This window comes from Littorina saxatilis, linkage group LG9, assembly GCF_037325665.1.
Source record: "Littorina saxatilis isolate snail1 linkage group LG9, US_GU_Lsax_2.0, whole genome shotgun sequence".
Lineage (NCBI taxonomy): Eukaryota > Metazoa > Mollusca > Gastropoda > Littorinimorpha > Littorinidae > Littorina > Littorina saxatilis.
This window is the reverse complement of record NC_090253.1, coordinates 55,038,333-55,063,300: the sequence shown is the minus strand read 5'-3', so window position 1 is coordinate 55,063,300 and position 24,968 is coordinate 55,038,333. Positions and strand designations below refer to the sequence as shown.

Below are 24,968 nucleotides of genomic sequence, written 5' to 3'. Positions count from 1 at the left end.
GAGATCGGAGGAGATGACGGGGTCTCTGAATTCCCTCCCCGCTGGGGTTGGGATGCGAATTGACCCCGTTCAGGGCGGTCCTGTGGGGGCAGGGGTTTCAGGCTTCGTGCCTACGACCACTGCTACTACGGTTCCCTCTGACGTCCGTGTGACTGGTGGCTGTCCCTCTATGAAACGCTCCGGCCGACTAGTTACTGGACGTGGAGGTGTTCGACAGAACGTGGTACTTCTGTCGAATGGTCAGGGCGACGGGAACATTGTTTCTGTTGCTCAGACCGACACCTCCGACCGGACCGTCTTGACCCCACGCCATTCCTTAGCGTCTGGTGTTCGGGTGACGGATGGTCCGGACCAAGGGTCCGGAACGTTCCAGGCTTACGGGTCGGGATCGAACCGGACCCACGGGTCCCGACTGGACTTGACCTCCGGGTTTGGTCCGGACGGGACCCATGGTACGGGACCGTACCGGACCTTAGGGTCCGGTGCGGGACAGTACCTCTGGCCCTTGCCGGACCCCCGGACCTACGGGTCCGGATGGTACGGTACGGGACCAGTGGTTCAGTCGGGACCGGACCACCCGACCACCTCTGTTGGTCTGGGTGGTCTGGCACCGAACCGGAACACACCGGACCACCGGACCTACGGGTCCGGATGGTACGGTACCGGACCAGTGGTCCGGTCGGGGCCGGACCACTCGACCACCTCTGTTGGTCCGGATGGTCTGTCACCGAACCGGACCATACCGGACCTACGGGTCCGGATGGTACGGTAGGTCCACGTCCGGACCGAACCACCCGAACACTTCTGTGGGTACGGATGGTTCGGTGCCGTACGGGACCGCCGGATGGTACGGGACCGGACCACAGGACCGGAACACCGGACCACCCTATCGGATCGGTCCGGACCACCCGACCACCTCTGTTGGTCCGGATGGTCTGGCACCGAACCGGACCTACGGGTCCGGATGGTACGGTATGTCCACGTCCGGACCGAGCCACCCGAACACTTCTGTGGGTACGGGTGGTTCGGTGCCGAACGGGACCTCCGGATGGTGCGGGACCGGACCGGACCTACGGGTCCGGATGGTCCGGTACTGGACCGGTGGTCCGGTCCGGACCGGACCACCCGACCACCTCTGTTGGTCCGGATGGTCTGGCACCGGACCATACCGGACCACCGGACTTACGGGTCCGGATGGTACGGTGTGTCCACGTCCGGACCGAACCACCCGAACACTTCTGTGGGTACGGATGGTTCGGTGCCGAACGGGACCTCCGGATGGTACGGGACCGGACCGGAACACCGGACCACCCTACCGGACCGGTCTGGACCACCTCTGTTGGTCCGGATGGTCTGGCACCGAACCGGACCTACGGGTCCGGATGGTACGGTACGTCCACGCCCGGACCGAGCCACCCGAACACTTCTGTGCGTACGGATGGTTCGGTGCCGAACAGGACCTCCGGATGGTACCGGACCTACGGGTCCGGACCTACGGGTCCGGATGGCCCGGTGTCGGACCACCCGATCACCTCTGTTGGTCTGGATGGTCTGGCACCGAACCGGACCATACCGGACCACGGGTCCGGATGGTACGGTATGTCCACGTCCGGACCTAACCACCCGAACACTTCTGTGGGTACGATGGTTCGGTGCCGAACGGGACCTCCGGATGGTCCGGCACCGGACCGGAACACCGGACCACCCTACCGGACCGGATCGGCACCCCCGACCGGACCGGACCATTTCTTTTCTGATCAGACCCGATGGGTTCCTGTTCAGTCTATAAATGGCGGGGGTTCGTTGGCTGGGCTGACCCAACAGTCGCAGGGTTGTTGTTTTTCTCCCCCTTCGGCTGCTGGAGACGTTTCGTCTTTGGGGCAGGGGTCTTCGCGGCCTCTTGCTTCTGTGGGCGTTTCTTCACAGCCTGCTTCATCGCTTTCGGCTCTTCCCCCTCAAGCTCCCTACACTCCTGCTTTTGAGGAGTTGTCGGGAAGTGAAGAGGAGAGTGAGTCGGAGGACGATAGGGAGGAGGATCAGGGTCGCCCTGAGGTTAACACTGATCCTCTACCCTTGCCGGTTTCTGATGGAACTTCCGAAGCTATGCTTCGTACTTTGCAACAGTACATGACAGACATCACGCGGCGTCTTGACGTCACGGATGCCTCTCTTAAGCGTCTGTCGTCTAGTGTTGACACACAGGACCTGGACCCGGGGTCTGAGGACGAGAGGCAGGAGGCTCGTCCTCGCACAGCTAGAAGGACGTTTGAACAGTTTCAGGACGTCCTTCCCTGAGACGCCCTCTCGTCCTTTGAGTCCGCTTCGGCCCGGGCGCGGGAGGCTCACGCCGCGTCTGCCGGCGGCTCGTTTTATGAACGATCCGTCCGCCGGCAATTCGCGTTCCACCCTAGTCTTAGTGCCACGGTGGAAGCGGCAGCACATCGCCTGAGGAGTACAGATTCACGTGCAAACGCGACCTATGTTCCTCGGGAGGACGCGGGTTCAGTGCCATGCTTTCCTTCGGGAGGCGCACCTCCACTGTTTCCTCGTGTCCAATCTGTTTCGTCCCTCCCTTTTCCCTTTGACTCTCGAACTCTCACTTTCCAGACTTCGAGTGTTTAGGGTGGGGCTGACGGTGATGTGTTCGTTGGGGAGGTGCCTTCGGTCAAGAAGGTGGAACTGAGCTCTGCTTCGTTCCACAATCTTGAGGCCACCGTTTCTTCCACAGTCGAGGCCCAATCACAGGCCTTGACATGGATGAGCACGCTGTCCACACTGTTGGACCCTCCCGATCGGGCAGAGTCCGATTCCACTCGGGTCCTTGTCACGGTTCGAGTGGATCGGGCTTTGCATGCCGTGCGATCGTGCGTGACGTCTGCGGCAGAATTGGCCATTGGAACACGGGTCCACTTTATTGGCCCTGTTCCGTGATCATTTTCTGCCTACTTCTATAGTGCCTCCGGATATGAGGAAGAGTCTGAGGAACACGTTTCCTCAGCCTTCTTCCCTCTTTCATCCGGACACTGTTCGTTCTGTGGTGGAGTCCACACGCCAGAGGAACACTGATTCTCTGATGGTTGGCCTCGCTGCTTCGGCGACGGCGGCGGGGAGTAAGAGAAGTGCTACAGTCACCTCCAGCTCCCAGCCTCAGAAGAAGAAGAAGAAGAAGAAGCCAGTTTCACTGCCTCCTTCTTCCTCCTCTTAGGCGCCTGTTGCGTTCCCAAGCAAGACGAAGGGTGCTCAGACAGGTAAGGGGAAGCAGCACCACCAGGGGGGGTGGTCGCAAGCCTGCGCCTGCCCGCCAGCAGAATTTTCAGTGAGTCCCGGCCCTACGTTGACGCCCCCTCAAGTTGCCCCTCTTTCGTCCGTCGGTTCCCTTTTTCGGGCCCGCGGCATGTGGGGCAGACTGGTCTCCAACCAGTTTTTCTTGAGGGTGGTGTGGTCGGGGTTTTCTCTACCGCTGTCGTCACAACCTCCATTGTCCGCTCTACCCTGGACGTTCCCCCCTCCTCGAGACCCTGCCAGATGGCAGGCTCTTCAGGACGAGGTGAACTCGTTGGTCGAGAAGAAGGCGGTCTACCCCCTTTCTCAGCCTTCTCCAGGGTTCTGCTCCCGCCTGTTCACCGTCCCCAAAAAGGACGGCCGGTTCAGGCCGGTGTTGGACCTCTCCACCTTGAACTTGTACCTTCACAGGTGCAAGTTCAAGATGGAAACCCCTTCGTCGGTCCGGTTGGCCATCCGGCCAAACGATTGGGCCATGTCTGGGACCTCCAGGATGCTTACTTCCACATCCTGGTGGCCCCGGGGTACCGACATCTGCTCCGGTTCGTTTGGGAGGGCACAGTGTTCGAGTTTCAGGCCCTCCCATTCGGCCTGTCCTTGGCCCCTCTGATTTTCAACGGGGACAACAACACCACATGCTTAGCTTACCTTCGCCACCAGGGGGGCACCAATTCTCGGTCCCTCTCCCTGTTGGCGGAGGAGATTCTGCTCTGGTGCCAGACCAATCAGGTCCGGATGTCAGTCCAGTTCGTTCCGGGGAAACTGAACGCCCTGGTCGACATTCTCAGTCGGGGCGATCAGGTTCTCTCCACAGAATGGACCATCGCTCACAACGTTCTACAGCGTCTGTGGGCAAGGTGGGACCGTCCTCTGATCGATCGGTTCGCAACTCGATTCAGCGCTCGGCTTCCCAGGTACGTCAGCCCCTTTCGAGACATGAATGCGTTCCACTTGGACGCATTCACTCTCTTGTGGAGGCTCCTCGATGCTTACACCTATCCCCCGACATCTCTGATTCCGAGGGTGCTGGCAAAATATCTGCAGGAACGACCAAGACTGATTTTGGTCGCGCCTTACTGGCCAACAGCTCTGTGGTTTCCAGATCTTCGCGGTCTCACCCACGTAGACCCTCTACCTCTGGATCTGGACGGGGGAGGTCTGCTCCAGCCTCGATCATGCCTCCCTCATCCACGTCCAGAGAGTCTGTGCTTGACCGCATGGCTCTTGTGCGCTCCAAACTGCTTGCACTAGGATTGCACAAGAGTTCAGTAGAGTTTTTCTTGAACGCTAAGAGGCGATCAACTAATCAGCTCTACGACTTACGCTGGAGAGCTTGGGCCACCTTCGCCTTGTCCAAGGGGATAAAGCCGCTTTATCCCTCAACACAGGACTTGGCCAACTTCCTGGTGGAAGTGTATCAAAAGAAGAGTCTTTCTTCTAAGACTCTTCTTGGATACAGACCTGCCATCGCTTCCACGATTGCGGCCGCTACTGGTCGCAGACCTGAACACTTGATCAGGTCCTCCCTCATCGCTAATGTCCTTTCGGGTATTAGCAATGCAGCGGTGTCTAAACCTCGGGTTTCATTTCCCAAGGGGGATGTTTTTCTGGTCCTCAAACTCCTGCGTAGCAATGAGTTTGAACCCCTGGCAGGCATCAGTATCAAGTTGCTGATTTTTAAGACTAATTGTTCCTCATCGCTTTAGCCACTTGCCGTAGACTCAGTGGTATTCAAGCTTTGAGTGGCCTGGACTTTGACATTGAGTTCACCACACAGCAGTGGTTGCCAGCATGGTCACGTCAGTCTAAGGTATGTTTCTTGGGTATATTTTCTTGTACGGTAGTACTGTTCGAAAATTGCCTGGGTATCTTAATCCTTGGATTTAAGTGATTTTGATTAAGGAGTTTAATACTCTACATATCACCCTCACACCACTCTGGTATTCTGTGCAAGAATAGTACTGTCGAGGTAAGTGTTATATTGACTGTAAGGCTTCTTTTTAAGCCTACTGTCTATATGATACTTACCGAGACAGTACTATTAGAGTTTCCCTCCCGCCTCCCCTCTTGATATGTTATGGGCTTTTTGAGGGTCTGCAGCTCATAAAGAAAGAGGACGCGCCACCTACATCCTGTAAGGGGGAAGCACTCGGACAGTGCTTGGGATCCACGGTGGCGCATGGTTATGGGAGATAATTGTACCCACTCAGCGTTTTGTCCAATTTTTTCGGCCTATAATAGATAATGTGCAAGAATAGTACTGTCTCGGTAAGTATCATATAGACAGTAGGCTTAAAAAGAAGCCTTACATTTTGGTTTGGGCCAGAAGTCAGAGTGCTGAAGCGAGGAAGACAATGAGCTCATAGTATTGGTTGCTGCAAAAAAGTTACTGTTAGTTTTCCTACCCCATCCGCACCCGTGAATGGAACTGGCTGATATTATAGCTTTTCTTTTAACAAGGTTTGTGTCCTCTTTTTCAGCCAACAGATCAAGTTAAATTTTGCTTTATCAGGCTCCAGAGATCATTCTTCGCATCCCCGGATTGCACAATCTTGTTTCACTTTTTACACATTTTTAGCGGTGGTCTGGGGATCAGGGGATCAGGGTGAGGGCGGAGCATGTTTTGAGGCTTTTCCCCAAATTTATGACGTCATGTCTGGTTGTGTTGGTGTTGACAGAGCAAGCTGAAATTCCCCCAGTACAGCAGTGTGTCGGCGGAAGCCAGGGACCTGATCACACTGCTACTGACTGACAACAAGTCACGCCTCTGCTGGCCCCAGATTCAGCAGCACCCGTTCTTCAAGACTGTCAGCTGGCCAGGCATCAGAAAACGTATGGATTCCTCTTACATTGTTTTGTTTTTGAGAATACACGAGGATAATAGCAACATCTTTGCAAAATTTATATTTTTGCTGATTTGTCATAAAACCTATGGGCCTCCTTTTCAAAATTGATGGTTTATTCAGTGCTTTTCTTTGGTGTTACATCAGAAATTCAATCGGTCACTTGACCTTCAAATACCTTGAGAATCCAGCATGGATTGCTGTGTGTTTGACTGTGTGACTTGTGATGAAATATCTTTGAAAACATAAGAACGACAGGCGCAGTGGCGTAGTGGATAAGACATCGGCCTCATAATCACATGGTTGTGAGTTCAAATCCCGACAGCGGCTGCCTAGTGGATTTCCGATCTCCCAGGTCAACTTATGTACAGGCCTGGTAGTGCCTTATCCCCCTTCGTGTGTACACGAAAGCACAAGACCAAGTGCGCATGGAAAAGATCCTGTAATCCATGTCAGAGTTCGGTGGGTTATAGAAACACGAAAATACCCAGCATGCTTCTCCCGAAATCGGTGTATGCTGCCTGAATGGCGGGGTCAAAACGGTCATACAGGTAAAAATCTACTTGTGCAAAAACATGAGTCAACATGGGCGTTTCAGCCCTGGAATGAAGAAGAAACACAAGAATATACTGATGACCATATTTTGTTAAAACCCGTGTCCACTTGTTTACAGTGGAACCACCATTCATTCCCAGTATCAGCAGCTTAGACGACACCTCTAACTTTGACGAGGTGGAGAAAGCCAAACCTCTGCCAAACCTGGAGAGTTTCCAGCCCTCCGCCAGAGACTTCAGCGGCCGACACTTGCCTTTTGTTGGCTTCACGTTCTACCGCTGTGCAGATGCTAAAAGGTATGCCTGTTGAGCTGTGGGCTGGAGTGACTTTTTCCTCGGGACATTGAATGTGTTTTCTCTATAATGGTTTGCATAAAAAGTGTCATGTGTGTAAGATCCCCCCGCGGGTTAGGGGGAAGAATTTACCCGATGCTCCCCAGCATGTCGTAAGAGGCGACTAACGGATTCTGTTTCTCCTTTTACCCTTGTTAAGTGTTTCTTGTATAGAATATAGTCAATTTTTGTAAAGATTTTAGTCAAGCAGTATGTAAGAAATGTTAAGTCCTTTGTACTGGAAACTTGCATTCTCCCAGTAAGGTAATATATTGTACTACGTTGCAAGCTCCTGGAGCAAATTTTTGATTAGTGCTTTTGTGAACAAGAAACAATTGACAAGTGGCTCTATCCCATCTCCCCCCTTTCCCCGTCGCGATATAACCTTCGTGGTTGAAAACGACGTTAAACACCAAATAAAGAAAGAAAGATGTGTGCAAGAATCATAACAGATGTTTGTGATTGAGCTGGAATTCTGGAAGTTAGATAAGCAATGCAGAAGGCAGTGTGCTGGTAGAAATGGGTCTGAAACAAAGAAGCTTAACTATATTCCCCTGTTGGTTCCAAAAGTTTTCAGGCTGTGATTTAACATGTACTGGAGGCAAATATTAACTTTCTAGAAGATTCACTCAATTACAAAACACTGTCCTTATGCAAAAATGGTCAGGAATGAATTGAGAGCCCTCTTCCACATAGTGGACTTGCAGGGAAGTAGTTTCAAGCCAGGGACTCATTATCATTGATCTAGGTCCCTATTCCGTTTGCAACTGCTAAACTATTTGTCTACCTCCAGCAGGCTACCCAAGAAAAGCCTGAGCAACACCACCGTGCTGAGCGAACTGGACAGCAGCGTGGGTTTGAACACCGCTCGCTACGTCTCTCAGGTCGACAGCGCCACCTCTCTCACCTCACCGGCTGACCCAAGGGCTACGCATGCCCCCCAAACATCTACGTCAGACATGGAGGTGACGGTGAACATCTGCGAGATCCGAGATCTGCGGGGTCGCTGTGGGGACCTGGAGGGAAAGGTGGAGGTGTTGGAAGCGGAGAAAAACGCTGTGGAAAAAGAGCTGAAGGAATACATTGCCAAGAACCAGGTGGGTGGAACGCAAGGTGGAGGGTTTGCTTTTCTTTCAGAGAACACTGGAACCCTGCTGTGGATTGGTTGGTTGGACGCAAGGTGGAGGGTTTGCTTTTCTTTCAGAGAACACTGGAACCCTGCTGTGGATTGGTTGGTTGGACGCAAGGTGGAGGGTTTGCTTTTCTTTCAGAGAACACTGGAACCCTGCTGTGGATTGGTTGGTTGGACGCAAGGTGGAGGGTTTGCTTTTCTTTCAGAGAACACTGGAACCCTGCTGTGGATTGGTTGGTTGGACGCAAGGTGGAGGGTTTGCTTTTCTTTCAGAGAACAGTGGAACCCTCCTGTGGATTGGTTGGTTGGACGCAAGGGGGAGGGTTTGCTTTTCTTTCAGGGAACAGTGGAACCCGCCTGTGGATTGGTTGGTTGGAGGCAAGGTGTAGGGTTTGTTTTTCTTTCAGATAACAGAGGAACCCGCCTGTGGATTGGTTGGTTGGGCGCAAGGTGGAGGGTTTGCTTTTCTTTCAGATAACAGAGGAACCCGCCTGTGGATTGGTTGGTTGGACGCAAGGGGGAGGGTTTGCTTTTCTTTCAGAGAACACTGGAACCCTGCTGTGGATTGGTTGGTTGGACGCAAGGTGGAGGGTTTGCTTTTCTTTCAGAGTACACTGGAACCCTCTTGTGGATTGGTTGGTTGGGCGCAAGGTGGAGGGTTTGCTTTTCTTTCAGATAACAGAGGAACCCGCCTGTGGATTGGTTGGTTGGAGGCAAGGTGTAGGGTTTGCTTTTCTTTCAGAGAACAGTGGAACCCTCCTGTGGATTGGTTGGTTATTGTTGTTTATCGTCTCTTTAGCAGTGGAAGACCAAAACAAAATTATTTCAAAAAAATAGAATTTAAAAAAATCAGAGAAAATCAGATCTTTAGAAAGGAGGGAGTCGTAAAATGGGAATGAATTTACAGAGATTATGAACTGAAAATCAGAGAAAACAGGGTCTTCAAAGGGAGGGGGTCTTCAATTGGTTGGTCTCAAATGGGGGGGTCTCCTGTAGCTGATAGTAAGTTATGAAACAAAAAGATCATTGTCAAGCTGGAATTTGCTACCCTTTTGTTTCATACTTCCCTCATGAAACAATATTAGAGATAAAAATGATTGCTGTTGCCACTGAACTGGTGTGAATGATGACTTGACAGCTGGTACATGTAACTGAGAGTAGCAATATATTGCTAAGACCAACTCTTTTTAGACAAAGCAGCAGTTCTTTGCAACGAGGCATTGCTTTGAAATAAGGTCTGAACCACATATGCGTCAGTGAAAACTGTTACATTGAAGAACAGAACTTGTGCATTGTAGTAAAGTTCTGTTAAATCCGCTTTGCACTTTGGATTAAGGTTTTAGCTGAGGTTTTCCCATCTTGGATTGTACCGTGCAGGCCTTACAGCAGCAACTTGAGCAAGAGAAGGATCAGGCAGATTCCAGCGACAAAGACTCGGTGCAGGCCTGGAAAGACTTGCAATCCATGAACTCGCAAATCTCCTCCCTGGAGGATCATATGATGTCGTAAGTAGGGTTGGGATGTATTCGTATCAAAGTTCGAAGTTTATTGTTGAATCGATTGAAAACTACACCTTAATATGTATATTAACTGGTTACTGTTTCGGGATAAATGAGAAATACAGATTCTAAATTCTAAATCCCAATGCAGCTTACCATACCCCTGCCTACTACAGGTGTAGTGGCCATCCTGCCCACACAAAAACACAAATTATTTGAGTGCACAGAGGAATGACACACATATCCAGTGTTGTTCCCGGCCTCTAAGGTAAACAGGTCAGTTGGACCTGGATTAAAAATATGCATATAGGTCCAAATGTCCTGGCTTTGTCCTCTTCATAGGAAAACTGATGGTCAGAAGACCCACATGTCAAAACTATCGGACAGCCGACCAACCATGAGTCGGACCAATGCGTCAGATAAAAAAAAGTATGCGTCAATGACCGAAGACAGAGGCCTGGGAAAACCACCGCATATAACTAGCTGGCGGCATTGTTTCAGATTTCAACTGGATGAACTAAGGGAGATTATCGTCCAGCTTGAGACAGAGCAGGAGAGCTTGACGCGGCGTCTGCTTCAGAAAGATCGTCAGATGGAGTTGCTGCAGAAGACACTGACAACCGCCCAGCAGCAGCTGTCCAACAAGCAGCACAAACTGGATAAAGTGAGTGGCTGGTGTTGCTGTGATGCGTTTGTGGATGTGTGAGTGTACATTGTGTTCCATGTTCATTTGACAGGTCTACATGAGCTGTGAATAAATAGCTTTAATGAATATGGCAAAGAATGTTTGAGTTTTTGTGCACTATTTTTTACAGGTCTTTTTAGAGGTATATATTCTTTTATTTATGTAATTCAACAGTGTTTTTTCAAATTGTACCATTGGATAAAATAGTCGAGGGACAGAAATACGTCTCATCTATGGATTGACTATTTCGTAACATACCTCTGTTGTGATAGCAGATGATTATGTTTGGTTGTCAGGAGCGACGTAAGTCCCGCGATGGTCAGAAGCAGAACCTGGCGCTGTTTGAGTCGCATGAAGATTCTTGGATCAAACAGCTAGAAGAGAAACAAGCCACTATTGATGAGCTCAACAGAAAACTTCGTGTAAGTGTGATGATTTGCAATTTTTTGGTCTGTGTGTATCTGTTTCTGTGTTTACACTTATGGCATTTTTAAAGTTCCGGAGATAATTTTTGAGATCTTCAAAGTGCACAATTTGGCATCATTGTTTTCAATACATTTTCTGGGAACACAGCTTAAAGTGTTATGTGTGCGTCAGTGCGTGTGTCTTAACAATTTCATGATCTCATGTCTGCCTGTCATCCTTGACCCTGACAGGATGTTGAAGACCTGGTGACAGCCTACGAGGAGATAGAGGATGAACAAGCGGGTGAGCTGCAGCAGCTTCACTACAAGCTCAGCACCTCCCTCCTCTCTGCCGGCATTGACACCTCGGAGATCAACCTGGATCACACTGCCACGACCCACATGAAGATCTCCCCTGCTATGTCAGAAACCAAACGTGTGGTATGTACAGTCTAGTTGAACGCATCTTTTGGGACCGCTAAAAATCTGAGAAAATCCAGTCTTAGGCCTGATATTAACTTAATTGGGTGAAGTCGATTTAGCGTAGTCTACTTCACAAAGCTTGCTGCCTGAAGCTTTGGTACTGAATTTTTGGTAAAAAGATAAGAGTCTTTGCGAAGTCAACTTCAAGCTCAATAAAAATGTAGGCCTAAAGAAAGGAAAGTTTTTAATCTATAAATTGAAGGCATTGTTGTTGTTTTGTTTTCCGGTCATAGAAATGTATCCCTTCAAGTATAGTAGGGATCACACACACTCTGCAAAAGTAATGTTCCCTGTTGTGGTTTTCAGTCTTTGCAAGTGACGCTGAAACCAGGCCGGCGATCAGTGCGCGACAACAAGACTGTGGAGAAGTTGAAGGTAATTTTCAGAATGGATAGTACACATTGATGGGAGAAAAAGTTCAGATAAGAAATGAATGTTACTTTTTCGTTTTCTTGCATGTCCTAGAGAATGGTGCCTATGAAAAGGTTTCTCTGTGAATTGTTTTCTGTTATGATAAAATCAAAATGTACATGTTTTGAGTGAACGTTGCAGGAACTGCAGAGTGTTGTTGATCGTTACTCCAAGGAAGCAAGTAGTTGGAGACAGAAAGAAGAAGAGCTTCAGAAAAAAATCAGTGTAAGTATTACAGATGAATTTTCGGATTAAAATCGAAAGAGAAAAAAGTATGAGGCATTAGTAAAATGAAGTCCTGCAAAGGAGTTATGCAGAAAAAAACCATTCTGTTCTTTGCACATGATGAGACTGACTGTTATTATTATTGAAACTGTATAAGCTTAATGAAACTTTCCTTGCATGTAGCCATTTCTTTGCAGAATGGAGATACAAAATCCGCTCTCAGCAAAAGGATTACCTGTTTTTGATTCAAGAATGGAGTTAGACATCAAGCATTATTATTAGGAATGTTTTCTGCTCGTATTTTTAACTTTCTGATCTGCATACCTGGCTTTATATGCAGACTAATGAGAGATATGGCAAACATTTATTTGCTGAAATAAAAAAATTTTATGGCAGTCTTTGGGGTAATCTTTTCTCCACTGTGAAAAAATTTGGGACAGCACTGCCGAAATGATGGCAAAGTTTTTGATGATTTGAAAGAAGTTTAAGGCTTTGTGGAATGACATGCCTGACTGAATATTTTGGTGTCCAGAAACTGAAGGGCGACCTGAAGAGCCAGCGTCAGAAGGAAGGTGTGAGTCAGAAGACCAAGGAGTCGCTGATGACCAAGGTCCACGTCTACCAGCAGGAGGTGCACATGCAGAGAAAACTCATACAGGTCAGTCACTACACACTGTTGGAATAATGGCTAGTTTTATTGGGAAATGACCTGTGTTAGATGAATTCCGGAAATAACTCTGGAGGGTTTGAATGTGTTGTGAAAGAGTGAACACTCTTGGAAAATATGAGGCAAAGCGAGGGGTGTGTACCCCCCCCCCCCCCCCCCCCCCCCCCGCCCCTGGTCCTTGTCCACAGGCTGCTCACTAGTGATTGGCCTATAAAGTCGTGAGGGAAATAATGCCTCATATTTTTCCAAGAGTGTTCACTCTTTCAGAACCCATACACACCTGACAGTTATTTCCGAATATTGTCTATTTAATATCATATTCTTACTCCGAATCACATTAGTATGTGATTCGGGTAAGTATATTAATTAAATGATAATTTATTTAGGAAATTTTCCATTTAATATCATATTCTTACTCCGAATCACATTAGCAGTATGTGATTCGGGTAAGTATATTAATTAAATGATATTTTATTTAGGAAATTTTCCATTTAATATCATATTCTTACTCCGAATCACATTAGCATTGAGTCACCTGAGATGCTTATCACTGAAAAACGCTTACCCGGCTAAAGAATTTAAAGGGAAGCAACCCCATCACCAAAACGAAAGTGAAAGTAGCTTTGGTAATGGGCCAGTACACCGGGAGTTACCTCCCATACGGGTGTATGCCACGTCACTTCCTCTAGGAACACGTGCCTATTATCATACGTCTTTTTCACCTCGGAGAGGACGGTTCACTTTTTGACGCTCTGTGGCTGACCTTGTGTGTTTGAGTGACACCCGCCGGCCACGTTACCCAGCTTGTCTGCTCGCCTTGCCTACAGTTTGGTGAGCTCGTTCCCGTTTGTTGTTGGTTGTTTGCGCTGTTTCGTTACTGTACGTTGTCCGTTTTTTACGGACTTGTGTGTCAGTGACTTGCGTGTTTCGCCATTTTGTTGTGTGAGTTAGTTAGCTAACTCGTGTGACTTTGCTAGTAGCTCTGCGTGCCCTCTTTCTGTTTGGGCAAGTGTAGCTTTAGTATTTTGTTGACGCGTAAGCGTGTGTGTTTACTGTGTTTTCAGTCGTTTTGACTTACGTTTCAGTAAATCTTTTTACTTTGCCACGTGTTGTTGACGTTTGTGTCAGTGTCTTGCGTGTCGCCATTTTGTTGTGTGAGTTAGTTTTCTAGCTCGTGTGACTTTGTTTGTAGCTCTCCGTGCCTCTGCTTGTGGGGCAAGTTTAGCTATAGTATTTTGTTAACGCATTAGTGCGTGTGTTTACTGAATTTTCCAGTCGTTTAGACTTATGTTTCAGTAAATTTTTTCGCGTTGCCACGTGTTGTTGTCAACATGTCTGATTCAGACAAGCGCCGTGGCAAGTCGGACCCCAAGGGGAAAATTAAGGCTAAGTCTTCCTCTTCCAAAGCAACGTTACTTGTTACAGACCAAGAGCGTAACACTTTGTTGGCTGTACCAATTTCGGCGCCTAGCGCTGTTACTACTTCTGCTTCTTTTGCGGCGCCTAGCGCTACTGTTACTTCTGCACCTGTCTCTACATCGGAGACTTCGTCTTCTTTGTTAGCACCTGGACAAGGTGCGTTGGTTTCCTCTCTGTTAAAGTCACTGGTTCCAGAAATCCGCAGCTTGGTGCAGGCAGAATTTCAGCGTTCCGTCGCCAGCAGTTCGGCGTTTCCGGCATCTGGCAGTGACGTCCGGGCATTGGCTTCCGTGTCTTTGTCCTCCACTTCCGGCTTGGAGCAGCGTCCTCCCTCTTCAGCGTCGGTTGGTAAGCAGAGCTGGTCCGATAGCCCTCGTGAGGCGCCTGGACGTTCTCCTTCGGGGGACAGCTCTTTCGCATCGGGTCACGACCGATACCTTGCTGATCTTTCATTTCCGGCGATAACCTACGAGGCCCCGGACTTGTTCGAACAGCGGCGGCAGTCGGTTTCGACTGCCGCATTTCCGGCACTTGCCGGAAGTGATGATCCGTCCGCTCCGGCACGCTACGGCGGTCGCGGCAGGATGGAGTATTCACTGACTTCCGGTCCTTCCGGATCGCGAAGTCAACCAGTGCAGTCTTCACTTCCGCATTTTGCGGTTCCGTTGACTACACTTCCGGTTTCGGCCGGAAACGCTTCTTCCTCTTCTGGTGGTTCCTTCCGGATACCAGATAGTGGATTACAGCGTGCGCCTTCCGGCTTTCAAGCGCCTAGGCTTGAGCAGGCATCACTCCACTCAGTCGGGGGAGTGACGTCAGCTCATCCAGCTCCGGTTTTTGCGGATGGTCGTCCTGCTTACCCTTTACCTTCACAGGGTTTTGGGCGGCAGGATGACGTTAGTGCTCAGGCTTTTCCGGTTTCCGGTTTGCCAGGGCATGCTTCTGCTTCCGGAACTGGTGACTTCGGTCATGGTTCCACGTGTGACTATTCTGATGCTCCATCAGTGGTCAGCGAGGAGTCGCGGGGCGTGTTTCCGTCGAAGCTCAAGTCTGTTCTTGACGTCGCGGCGGAAGTAACGTCTCGTTATTTTCCTGAAGGGGTGGTGGCTGCGGACTCTTCCGCATCATTCGTTCCTTCTGCCATGGCGGACTTCCGGCCGGCACAGGAGGATGTTTCTTCCTTCCGGTTCGCCGAGTCTCCGTCAGTGGCTTACCAACTTTCGCATTCACTGGTTCGTCCAGCACATGCGGGGAGTGGTATTCGGCCAGTGCCTGTTCCGTTACTGCTTCCTTTTGGTCCAGTTCCGGAATCAGCTCAGCAGTGGGTGGCTTCAGCTGCCCAAGCCTCTTCCTTCGTGCCTACGGCCAATAGGAAGCTTGGCATGCCCAATCAGAGCCAGAATTGGCTGGCGTCTTTTGCACTCCCTAGGGCTACCCTTCCGGTTTCCCGGGAATTGCTGCCTCTTCTGACTAAACCGATCAAGCGTGATTCGGTTTTGCCGGTTTCCGAGGCTTCCCTCCTCTCTGCTGAGGAGGTTGGACGTCGGCAGATCGAACTGTCCTCCATTGCGGAGACTCTCGTTCGGGCTCTGTCTCGGGCATTGACCGATTCGCTAGTTCCTTTCACTCTCAGTGAAGAACAGAATGCGGACGATGTCTCTGCGCTTTTGACCGCATTGGCCAAGGTCAATGAGGAACAATTGCGTCTTTCCTCCCTGCAGTACACCCAAGCGGTACTCTGCAGGAGGGATCTCTTCCTCTCGCAGTCCCAATTCACGGAGCTGGCTACTAGGGAGACCTTGAGAGTCTCCCCGGTCTCAGAGGAGTCTCTCTTCTGTCCGCTGGCACTGGATGCCAGACAGAAGGAGATTCAGTCAAACAAGGACAGTCAGTTCCTTGACTACACTCTGAAGGGGGTGAAACAGTCTCAGCCTTCTAAACAGAAGCAGGCTCAGACATCGTCTAACCCCAAGCCAGCTCAGAAGCGGCAGGCTTCGCCGGCCGCTCGTGGTGGGAAGAAGAGGACGGCATCGGGGAGGGGGCGTGGCGGCTCTGGAAGTAAGCCACACCCCCAATGAAGCGCTCCCGATCTCACCTCCCTCCCGCCCTCCACCTTGGTGATGGCGGGAGGCCCCTCCCGGGCACTTTCTCGTTGGATGTCGGTAGTAGACAGCCAATGGATTGTGGGAGTGGTGAGTTCGGGCTTCCGTCTACTCTGGCGGGAGGAAAAGGCGCCTCTTACCCGAGTGCCTCCGCGGTTCAAGCCCCCCTTCTCGCAGGAAGCACGTTCCGTCTTGCAGTCGGAAATTGCCTCCCTGGAGCAGAAGGGCGCGGTGGAGAGAGTTCGGGTCCACAGCTCCCTGGGATTTTACGGGCGTCTGGTCGCTGTTCCCAAAGCATCAGGAGGATGGCGTCCCGTGTTGGATTTATCTCTCCTCAATACTTTCTTGAGGGAGATAAAATTCAAGATGGAGACGCCAGCCTCTGTCCGAGACTCTCTCCGCCCAGGAGACTGGGTGACCTCGATCGATCTCACGGACGCATACTTTCACATTCTTATGCATCCGACCGACCAGAAATGGCTTCATTTCCGGTGGGGAGATCAGATCTACCAGTTTCGCGCACTCCCTTTCGGGCTGTCTCTCGCACTGTGGATTTTTACCATGGTGGTGAGACAGGTCTGTGCACTGGTGAGGTCCCAGGGTATCCGTCTGCGGGCTTATCTGGACGACTGGCTCATCATGAACCAGTCCCAGAGCGGCTGTTCGCAGGATACCCTGACGGTTCTTCGAGAATCCAACTGGTTGGGGTTCTCGATCAACCGGGTAAAGTCGGAGCTGACCCCGTCACAGACATTCACTTATCTGGGGATGTCTTTCGACACGGTCGCTTGGACTGTCCAGCCTTCTCAGAGAAGGGTGGACAAGCTCCAAGCTCAGATTCGCTCCACTTTACCTCTCCTGATGGCTTCCATCCGCTCGCTCGCCTCCATCTTGGGGCAGATGGAGTCTATGGCTCTTCTGGTTTCACTGGGCCGGGTCCACAAATGTCCGCTTCAGTTCGCGCTGAAGCCGTTTGTGGACTCTCCTCTGGTGGACTGGGACGCCCTCATCCCTTTGCAGGGATGGTTCCAGTCTGCGACCCTTCCGTGGTTGCACACGGAGTGGGTCTGCAGAGGTGTTCCGATCGTCGTGCCCCTCCCCGACCTGGACCTCTTTACAGATGCGTCCAGGGAGGGTTGGGGGGCACATACAGATCTTCAGACTCCTCCCTTTCCGTTACTCAGCCGAGTAATCCGGAAAGCGGAGATGGAGGAGCCGGCCCTTCTTCTTCTGGTCGCTCCTCTGTGGCCGTCGCAGGTCTGGTTTCCAGATCTTCTTCGGCTTGCCCAAGGGCCCCCCATTCCTCTCGCACTCGTGCGAGGGGAACTAGTGCAGCCCCGAACAGGCATTCCACACGAGGAGCCCAGTCTTCTGAAGCTTCACGTGTGGAAGTTGTTCGGGACTCGCTGAAGCGCTCTGGGGCGTCGTCTTTGACTCTGGACTTGGTGGCTCGCTCGCATAGAGCGTCCACCTCTTCAGTTTATGCTTCCCACTGGAAGGCATGGACTGCCTGGTGTTCAGCTAGAGGGGTGAGTTCGGTGGCTCCGCGCTCTATTCAGGTCGCTAACCACCTCTCTTTCATGTCTTCACAGGGCGCCTCAGTCTCCTCGTTGAGGGTCCGGCGCTCCGCTATCTCGGCGACTCTTCAGCAGATTGGTCGTTCTGTTCGAGTCGGGGGCGTTATAGCTGCAGTCATTAAAGGGGCTGCTCTTAAGGAAGCTAAAGCTCGTTTGCCCGCTCCCAAGTGGGACTTGTTTTTAATCCTGGAATTCCTTCGTTCTGCGGATTTTGAGCCTTTAAGCGAGGCCAGTCTGTTCAATGTCACTCGCAAAGCGCTGTTTCTCCTTTTGTTGGCTACGGCCCGACGGGGTAGCGAGGTCCACGCCCTGTCGGGTCAGCCTGGAGATATCTCCTTTGAGCCGGACGGTTCCGCATCTTTGCGTTTCCGGCCTGATTTCCTGGCCAAGAATCAGTCTCCGGGGCAGGCCTCTCCGCTGGTTAGAGTTAAGGCTCTGACCAGCGCGTTGGCCCCGGGTGACCCCGATTCGGTCAATTGCCCTGTGAGGGCACTTCGTCTGTACTTAGCCCGGACTCAGCCGATTCGGTCTAGTTCTCAGAAGTTGTTGTTTATCTCTCTCCTTACTAGGCGCGAGAAAGATTTGTCGAAGGTAACGTTGGCCCGGTGGGTGTCCTCGCTCATCAAGCAGGCTTATGAGTGGAGGCGCACAAAGAGGGGGGGGGTTATGCCCTCCTTGCCACTTGACTCGGCCCGAGCCCATGAGACGAGGGCGTGGGCATCCTCTCTGGCAGTTCTGCGCTCCAGACGTCTAGAGGAGGTGCTGACAACTGCGTATTGGCGTTCCGAAGATGTTTTCATAAACTTTTATCTTCGGGACGTCACAGCTCTTCGACAGGATGGCTCCAGAGGCCTTCCAGCGCTCATAGCAGCAGGCCAGTTCCTGTCCAGAACTTGATGGTGAGTTTTGATTCATTTCTAGCCCACCGCCTTGTTGATGTTATCTGCTAATGTGATTCGGAGTAAGAATATGATATTAAATGGAAAATTTCCTAAATAAATTATCATTTAATTAATATACTTACCCGAATCACATACTGTATTCCCTCCCACCTGCCCCGCTTATGGTTTTAAGATTTTTTAAAGCCGTATGATAATAGGCACGTGTTCCTAGAGGAAGTGACGTGGCATACACCCGTATGGGAGGTAACTCCCGGTGTACTGGCCCATTACCAAAGCTACTTTCACTTTCGTTTTGGTGATGGGGTTGCTTCCCTTTAAATTCTTTAGCCGGGTAAGCGTTTTTCAGTGATAAGCATCTCAGGTGACTCAATGCTAATGTGATTCGGAGTAAGAATATGATATTAAATGGAAAATTTCCTAAATAAAATATCATTTAATTAATATACTTACCCGAATCACATACTGCTAATGTGATTCGGAGTAAGAATATGATATTAAATGGAAAATTTCCTAAATAAATTATCATTTAATTAATATACTTACCCGAATCACATACTAATGTGATTCGGGTAAGTATATTAATTAAATGATAATTTATTTCCGAATATTGTCTATTATGCCACGTATAAGGCTGCCTTGGTGAAGTCTTGATTGTGGGAAAGATATGTGCTTGACAAGGATAGTGTTATTTCAACATTTCTGTCAATTTACTGGTACAAATCAGAAAATACGAGAAATTTAATGGGCAACCAGTTATGCTTACCGGCTGATGTTTCATTTGATTTTTGAGTCACTTGAGAAAAAGTGACTCTATGTAATCGGTCAGTGTTAGTCTGTCCGGCCGGCCGTCCGGCCGGCCGGCCGTCCGTAGACACCACCTTAACGTTGGACTTTTCTCGGAAACTATCAAAGCGATCGGGCTCATATTTTGTTTAGTCGTGACCTCCAATGACCTCTACACTTTAACGATGGTTTCGTTGACCTTTGACCTTTTTCAAGGTCACAGGTCAGCGTCAAAGGAAAAATTAGACATTTTATATCTTTGACAAAGTTCATCGGATGTGATTGAAACTTTGTAGGATTATTCTTTACATCAACGTATTTACATCTGTAGCCTTTTACGAACGTTATCAGAAAAACAAGGGAGATAACTAGCCTTTTCTGTTCGGCAACACACAACTTAACGTTGGGCTTTTCTCGGAAACTATAAAAGTGACCGGGCTCAAATTTTATGTGAACGTGACTCATTGTGTTGTGAATAGCAATTTCTTCCTGTCCATCTGATGCCTCATATAATATTCAGAACTGCGAAAGTGACTCGATCGAGCGTTTGCTCTTCTTGTTATACGTATAAATTATGATTTGGCCTGTTGGTGTGACTGAGTGAAAGCTTTCAAGTTGAAACTGAAATTGTGGATACATGTTTCTACAGGAACTGCAGAAGAAGATGCGAAGTTACTTGGACGAACAGACTACCATCACACAGACGGAGGCAAAACTCAAGGTAAATGCCGTGCCTTTGCTATTGCCACAAGCAAATTGTTGACTTTTTGTGACTGATGTTTGCTAGTTTGTTTTTAAGAAATGCTTTTGTCTCTCTTCCATACTTGCTTCCGTCTCCTTTTATTCTTTCTTTCTTTATTTGGTGTTTAACGTCGTTTTCAACCGGCCTTTTATCCATCTTTACTTTTTGAGTAAATCTATCTGGTAACCTACCAGTTTAGCCATTGATTTTGTCTGTATTCATTGCATGACATCATAAATCCTTGTTTAAAATTGCCATACGTATGCACCTGTGACTGATGCTGAATGACAGGAGTGCGTGTGTCTAACCAATCACAGGACCTGCAGTGTCAAAACCTGGACCTGGAAGCGGACCTGTTCACCGTCAAGCAAGAGGCTGAGCAAACACGCCAAGCTGCCATGGACAAAACACGGGTAAGAACAAACCACAATCATTCAAACCTCCATCATTCAAAACTTTCTCAAGACGCTGACAGGCTTCCCAGCACAGCGTGTCTGCGAAGGGAGTTATGCACTGCAAGCTGAAACATACAATGACTAGGAGTGTCCTCAAATTTGCCAACATGTTACTCTGAGTAGCAGTAAAAAAAAGACTGAGTAGCAAACAACAAAAGCCTACCTGACTATTTCAATCAACCTTGCAGACATGACTGAATTAAGTGCTAAAGATCACACAAGTCCAAGAAAAAAAACCCCACAAACTTCAATTTCAACTACCAACCTTACTTTTTGTGTGGACTTGTGGGAAACAAACGTTTTATTCTGGGGGGCCTTAATGTGAGCTCCACTGGTTTGTGATGTATGCTGTTGTTGATGTTGTGTGCAGGAAATGGAGGACATCATCGGCCATCTGGAGACGGCTCGCAGACAGGTGCAGGAGTACCAGGACAAGTACTCTAAGGAGGTGGAGAACACCGACATCAAGTACGTCTGCACTTTTATCCAGTCCCACCCTTTTCTTTCAGTAACAAAATCTGTGTTCTGTCTCTGTGCTTGCTTCTGTTTGACGTTATTTGAATATATTCACACCACAAGAGCTGCTAGTGGCTAGAAGTGGAAGTGTGTTTGTGCTGGTGATAGTGCATCAAGAGGCTCTCTTTTACTCATAATATATATCACCCTCTAGCAACAACAAAAGCAACCATACAACTCAACACCACTCTCTGCCTGCTGTCATTACCACATTCTGCATTTCACAGACTGAGATCTGTACTCTCAATTTATATTTTAGGGTATATATTTTTTTCCATCACCTGTAGACCCCATTGCATGATTGTGCACCCCGACCCATCCCCCAGTAGTCAGACTTTCTGTCAGTCTCACAAGTGATTTCGTTGAAATTCTTTATCTTCTTCTTCTGCAATCATGGGCTGAAACTCCCACGTGTCCTCGAGTGTTTTGCACGAGTAGACTTTCACGTGTATGATCGTTTTTACGCCGCCATTTAGGCAGCCATACGCTGATTCTGGGGGATTTAATTGAAATGACTATGTGTGTGCAGAACCCAAGAGCTGGAGGGGCAGGTAGCGGCACTGAGGGAGGAGCGCAGCAGTCTTGGCGGGCAGGTGAAGTCGCTGCTGGAGCAGACGGAGAGCCTGCAGGCCCTGGTGGATGAGGAGCGGAGCAAGGTGGAGCGGCTCTCCGAGCGCAACACGCTCCTCAACAGGCAGCTGCAGGAGTTCACGCAGCGCAACGCCGACCTCTTGCGCCAGGTGGGGTGACCTTTCACGCTCTGGTACAGATTTGCTTTTTCGCTGTCTGTAGGATGTTTGCTGACATCCTGGCTAACTTAACGGGGGGGAAAAAGTTCAATAATGAACAACAGAAGAAAAAAACAAAACAATGTGTATGTGTTTGGTGAATTGTTTATATATCAAAGGTACACTGTAAGTTGTCAATTCAGGTTGATACAGGTTATGCTTTGTATACAAATAATTCTTGGCAGCGAACAGGTTAAACGCATCCAGTTGGTTGGTTATAACATAGTGTGACATTAAACCCGATATGAGAATCATGTTCATGAAAAGCGATGGAGAGATTCTTTTTCAATTTTGCTTTTGTAAGGCATAATGCCAGCCCCTTTTCCTGGTGACACTTTTTCTATTTTCTAATTCTTGATACTGTTTTCAGTTGTTCCACTACCTCTTCTATTCTTTGGTAGAACTTAAAAGCAAACAGTTTGTGGAAATGTCAAGACGGGCTGATCACTCACGAAATTTGTTCTGAATTGTTTGCAGGTCGATTCCTTGCAGAAGGTGAAGACAGATGACGACGATACGGCCGTCTCGTCCCGATCAGAACTCAACACGCAGATCAACCGTCTGCAGCAGCACAACGACGACCTTCAGGGTCAGCTGCAGACAGCCCAGCGTGAGCGACGTGACCTTGAAGACAAGACCTTGACCTTGCAGCGGGATGCAGAGAGGTTGAACCGACGCATGGCTCGCCTGGAGAAAACGGAGGCGGAGAAACGAGAGCTGGAGATCAAGCTGGAGAAGATGGGTTCAATGGAGCGGGACAAGAAACGTCTGGAGCTGCGTCTGTCACGCATGGATGATGTGGAGCAAGAGAAGGCTCAGCTTCAACTCAAGGTTTGTGCATGTGTCTGTTGCAGTGATGATTTCATCTTCTGTGTTGTAACGTCAGAAAGAATTGCACCTCGGAAGCTGATTATGAAGTGACACTTTGAAGTTCACTTTAGCAAAACCAAATACCGTCATAAGCCTCCTTTCATTTTGCAAACACAATTAGGTCTTTCCAGTGCACAGTTTAGCAGATTTGCCACACACTTGTAACATGCAAAATCCAGTCCTGATGATGGTACATGTATTCTGTAAATGTGTCCCTACATTACAGGTGACAGGTATATTTTGGTCAAAATAATAAACTAAGGGACTTCAAAAAGTGTCCTTTATTTGTAGGTGTTCTCCCATCGCAGGCACCACTGTTTATCAAAACAGACTTTTTTTTTTAAAGAATAAGAAGCTGAATGACTAAAGATTCTTTCTTGAAATTCCACTCAAATCCTGTGTTCATTTGATAATTACAGTGTGAGCGCCTAGAGATGGATGCCAGGACTGTGCAGATGGAGCTGAGGGAAGCAAAGGAGGAGAAGAAGAAGGTGTCCGACAAGTACCAGCAGCTGTCCAGAGAACATGAAGCTCACACACGTGAAAAGATGCAGCAGTCTCCATCCTCCAAAAAGCTGAGGTTGGACCTGATTCGCAGTGAGAAAGAACAGCTGGAACGCCAGGTCAAAGAGCTCAAGCATCTCAACGTTTCCGCCAAAGAACTCAAGGAGGAACTGGAGTACAAGGAGGTTGAGGTCACTGATCTCAAGGCCAAGGTCAGGTCGCTGGAGGATCAAGTGGAGGAGAAGGAGAGGAAGACCAGGAAGGTCTTTGACCTTGAGTCCAAGGTCAGGTTGCTGGAGAGTCAGGTCGAGGACAGAGACAGAAATGTCAAAGAGGTCAGGGAGCTCAAGGCCAAGGTCAGGTCACTGGAAGGTCAAACAGAGGACATGGAAAAGAAAGTGAAAGAGGTCAGTGAGCTCAAGGCCAAAGTCAGGTCACTTGAAAGGCAGGTTGAGGAGAAAGAACTCAAGATCAGAGAGGTCAGCGCTCTGAAAGACAAAGTCCAATCCTTAGAAGAGCAGTTGAGGGACAGTGAGAGAAAGGCCAAGAACACAGCCAGTGAAGGAAACGATCGTGAGAAGCTGGCAATGTCAGCGGAGTTGCGAGACCTCAAGTCTCAGCTACGCATGAAGAGCAGCAGCGTGGAGAGGCTGGAAGGGGAAAAGGCTGAGTTGCAGAAGCAGATCACAGAGAAGAAACAGGGGCTGGACCGAACACCTAGCGTTGAGGTCCGCAGCCGCCTGGTCGACCGCCTCCAGACGGAGAAAGCCGACCTCCAGAGGAAGCTGGAGCAGATGGAGAAAGAGCGAGACACGCTCCAGCGTTCTAGACCGGGTCTCAGTCTCCGTGACTCTGGCAGCAGAAACTCCCTGGTCATCCTGCGGGAGAGCGGATCCAAGCTCCGTGCCGACCTGGAAGACAAGGTTCAACGCTTGGAGAGGGTCGTCCGCGAGCTGGAGAAGAAGCTAGAGATCTCCTCCGCCACCAGCGTGGACAAAGACATGCTGAAACACGAGATCGAGCAGCTGAGGGTTCAGATCAAGGAAACAGCGGAGGCCGAAGTCAGGGACGCCGTTCCCCAGGGGGAGTATGACAGCCTGAAGGACAGCCACGAACAGCTGCAAGACAAGGTCAAGGACCTTCAGGGCAAGCTGCAACAGCTTCAGGACGAAAAACGTCTGCTGGAGAAGACCTCGGCCAACAGGACAGCGTCTGAGGGCAAGCACCGAATGCTGGAACTGAGGGTCAAGAGTCTGGAAGAGGAAAACTCTGAGCTCAAGGGGAAGCGGTCAGAGATTGAGCAACGGCACAAGAAGCTTGAAAACGAGCTGGAGTCGGAGAAGAAGTCAGCGAAAGAGGAGATAGAGAAGCTGAAGGCTGGGAGGAGTACTGCATCGAGCAACAGGCTGGTTGGGGAGCTGACACAAGAGAAACATGCACTGGAGTCCAAGGTGAAAAGTTTGGAGCGACAGTTGGAGTCACTTCAGGTAAGCCGTGTGGGGAAACTTCTCATTTTTTCCTTGTGGTTGTCTTGATCTCTCCAGTTTCTTTCTTTGATGCTCTTGGTTTCTGGTTAAGACTTTTTATTTCAATTTATTTTACTTTTCCCTTTCTCTCTCTCCCCAATCCCCCAGTGTCCTCTCTGTCTGCTTCATTGTCCATCATAATTGAAGATGCTTCCAAAGATCAGAATTCAGTATTGACGTAGCATGCACAGAAATTTGCCTCTGAACTATTAACATAGATTTCTTCTTAAATCAAAATGACTGAAGGCACATTCTTTTCTTCTTTT

The 24,968-nt window shown here is 49.4% G+C and overlaps 2 protein-coding genes across 7 annotated transcripts in view; both read left to right on the top strand.

Annotated features, from left to right (window-relative positions):
* The window catches only part of LOC138976478 (citron Rho-interacting kinase-like), a 76,287-nt gene that overhangs the window by 6,273 nt on the left and 45,046 nt on the right, over positions 1 to 24,968 (top strand). For 5 of the 6 annotated variants that reach the window (XM_070349332.1, XM_070349333.1, XM_070349330.1 and 2 more), the window contains exons 8-23: positions 5,961 to 6,114; positions 6,799 to 6,976; positions 7,806 to 8,109; positions 9,522 to 9,649; positions 10,145 to 10,307; positions 10,625 to 10,750; positions 10,985 to 11,173; positions 11,522 to 11,590; positions 11,768 to 11,851; positions 12,384 to 12,509; positions 19,951 to 20,022; positions 20,361 to 20,456; positions 20,869 to 20,966; positions 21,544 to 21,754; positions 22,280 to 22,633; positions 23,092 to 24,663. In XM_070349332.1, the coding sequence (XP_070205433.1) occupies positions 5,961 to 6,114; positions 6,799 to 6,976; positions 7,806 to 8,109; positions 9,522 to 9,649; positions 10,145 to 10,307; positions 10,625 to 10,750; positions 10,985 to 11,173; positions 11,522 to 11,590; positions 11,768 to 11,851; positions 12,384 to 12,509; positions 19,951 to 20,022; positions 20,361 to 20,456; positions 20,869 to 20,966; positions 21,544 to 21,754; positions 22,280 to 22,633; positions 23,092 to 24,663 (3,924 nt within the window). The remainder of the gene's footprint in view (positions 1 to 5,960; positions 6,115 to 6,798; positions 6,977 to 7,805; positions 8,110 to 9,521; positions 9,650 to 10,144; positions 10,308 to 10,624; positions 10,751 to 10,984; positions 11,174 to 11,521; positions 11,591 to 11,767; positions 11,852 to 12,383; positions 12,510 to 19,950; positions 20,023 to 20,360; positions 20,457 to 20,868; positions 20,967 to 21,543; positions 21,755 to 22,279; positions 22,634 to 23,091; positions 24,664 to 24,968) is intronic. The other variant, XM_070349328.1, reaches the window with a different exon arrangement.
* On the top strand, positions 13,028 to 16,017 carry LOC138976480 (uncharacterized). The gene has a single exon (XM_070349337.1). The coding sequence runs from the start codon at positions 13,850 to 13,852 to the stop codon at positions 16,013 to 16,015; it is 2,166 nt and encodes a 721-aa protein (XP_070205438.1). The 5' UTR covers positions 13,028 to 13,849; the 3' UTR covers positions 16,016 to 16,017.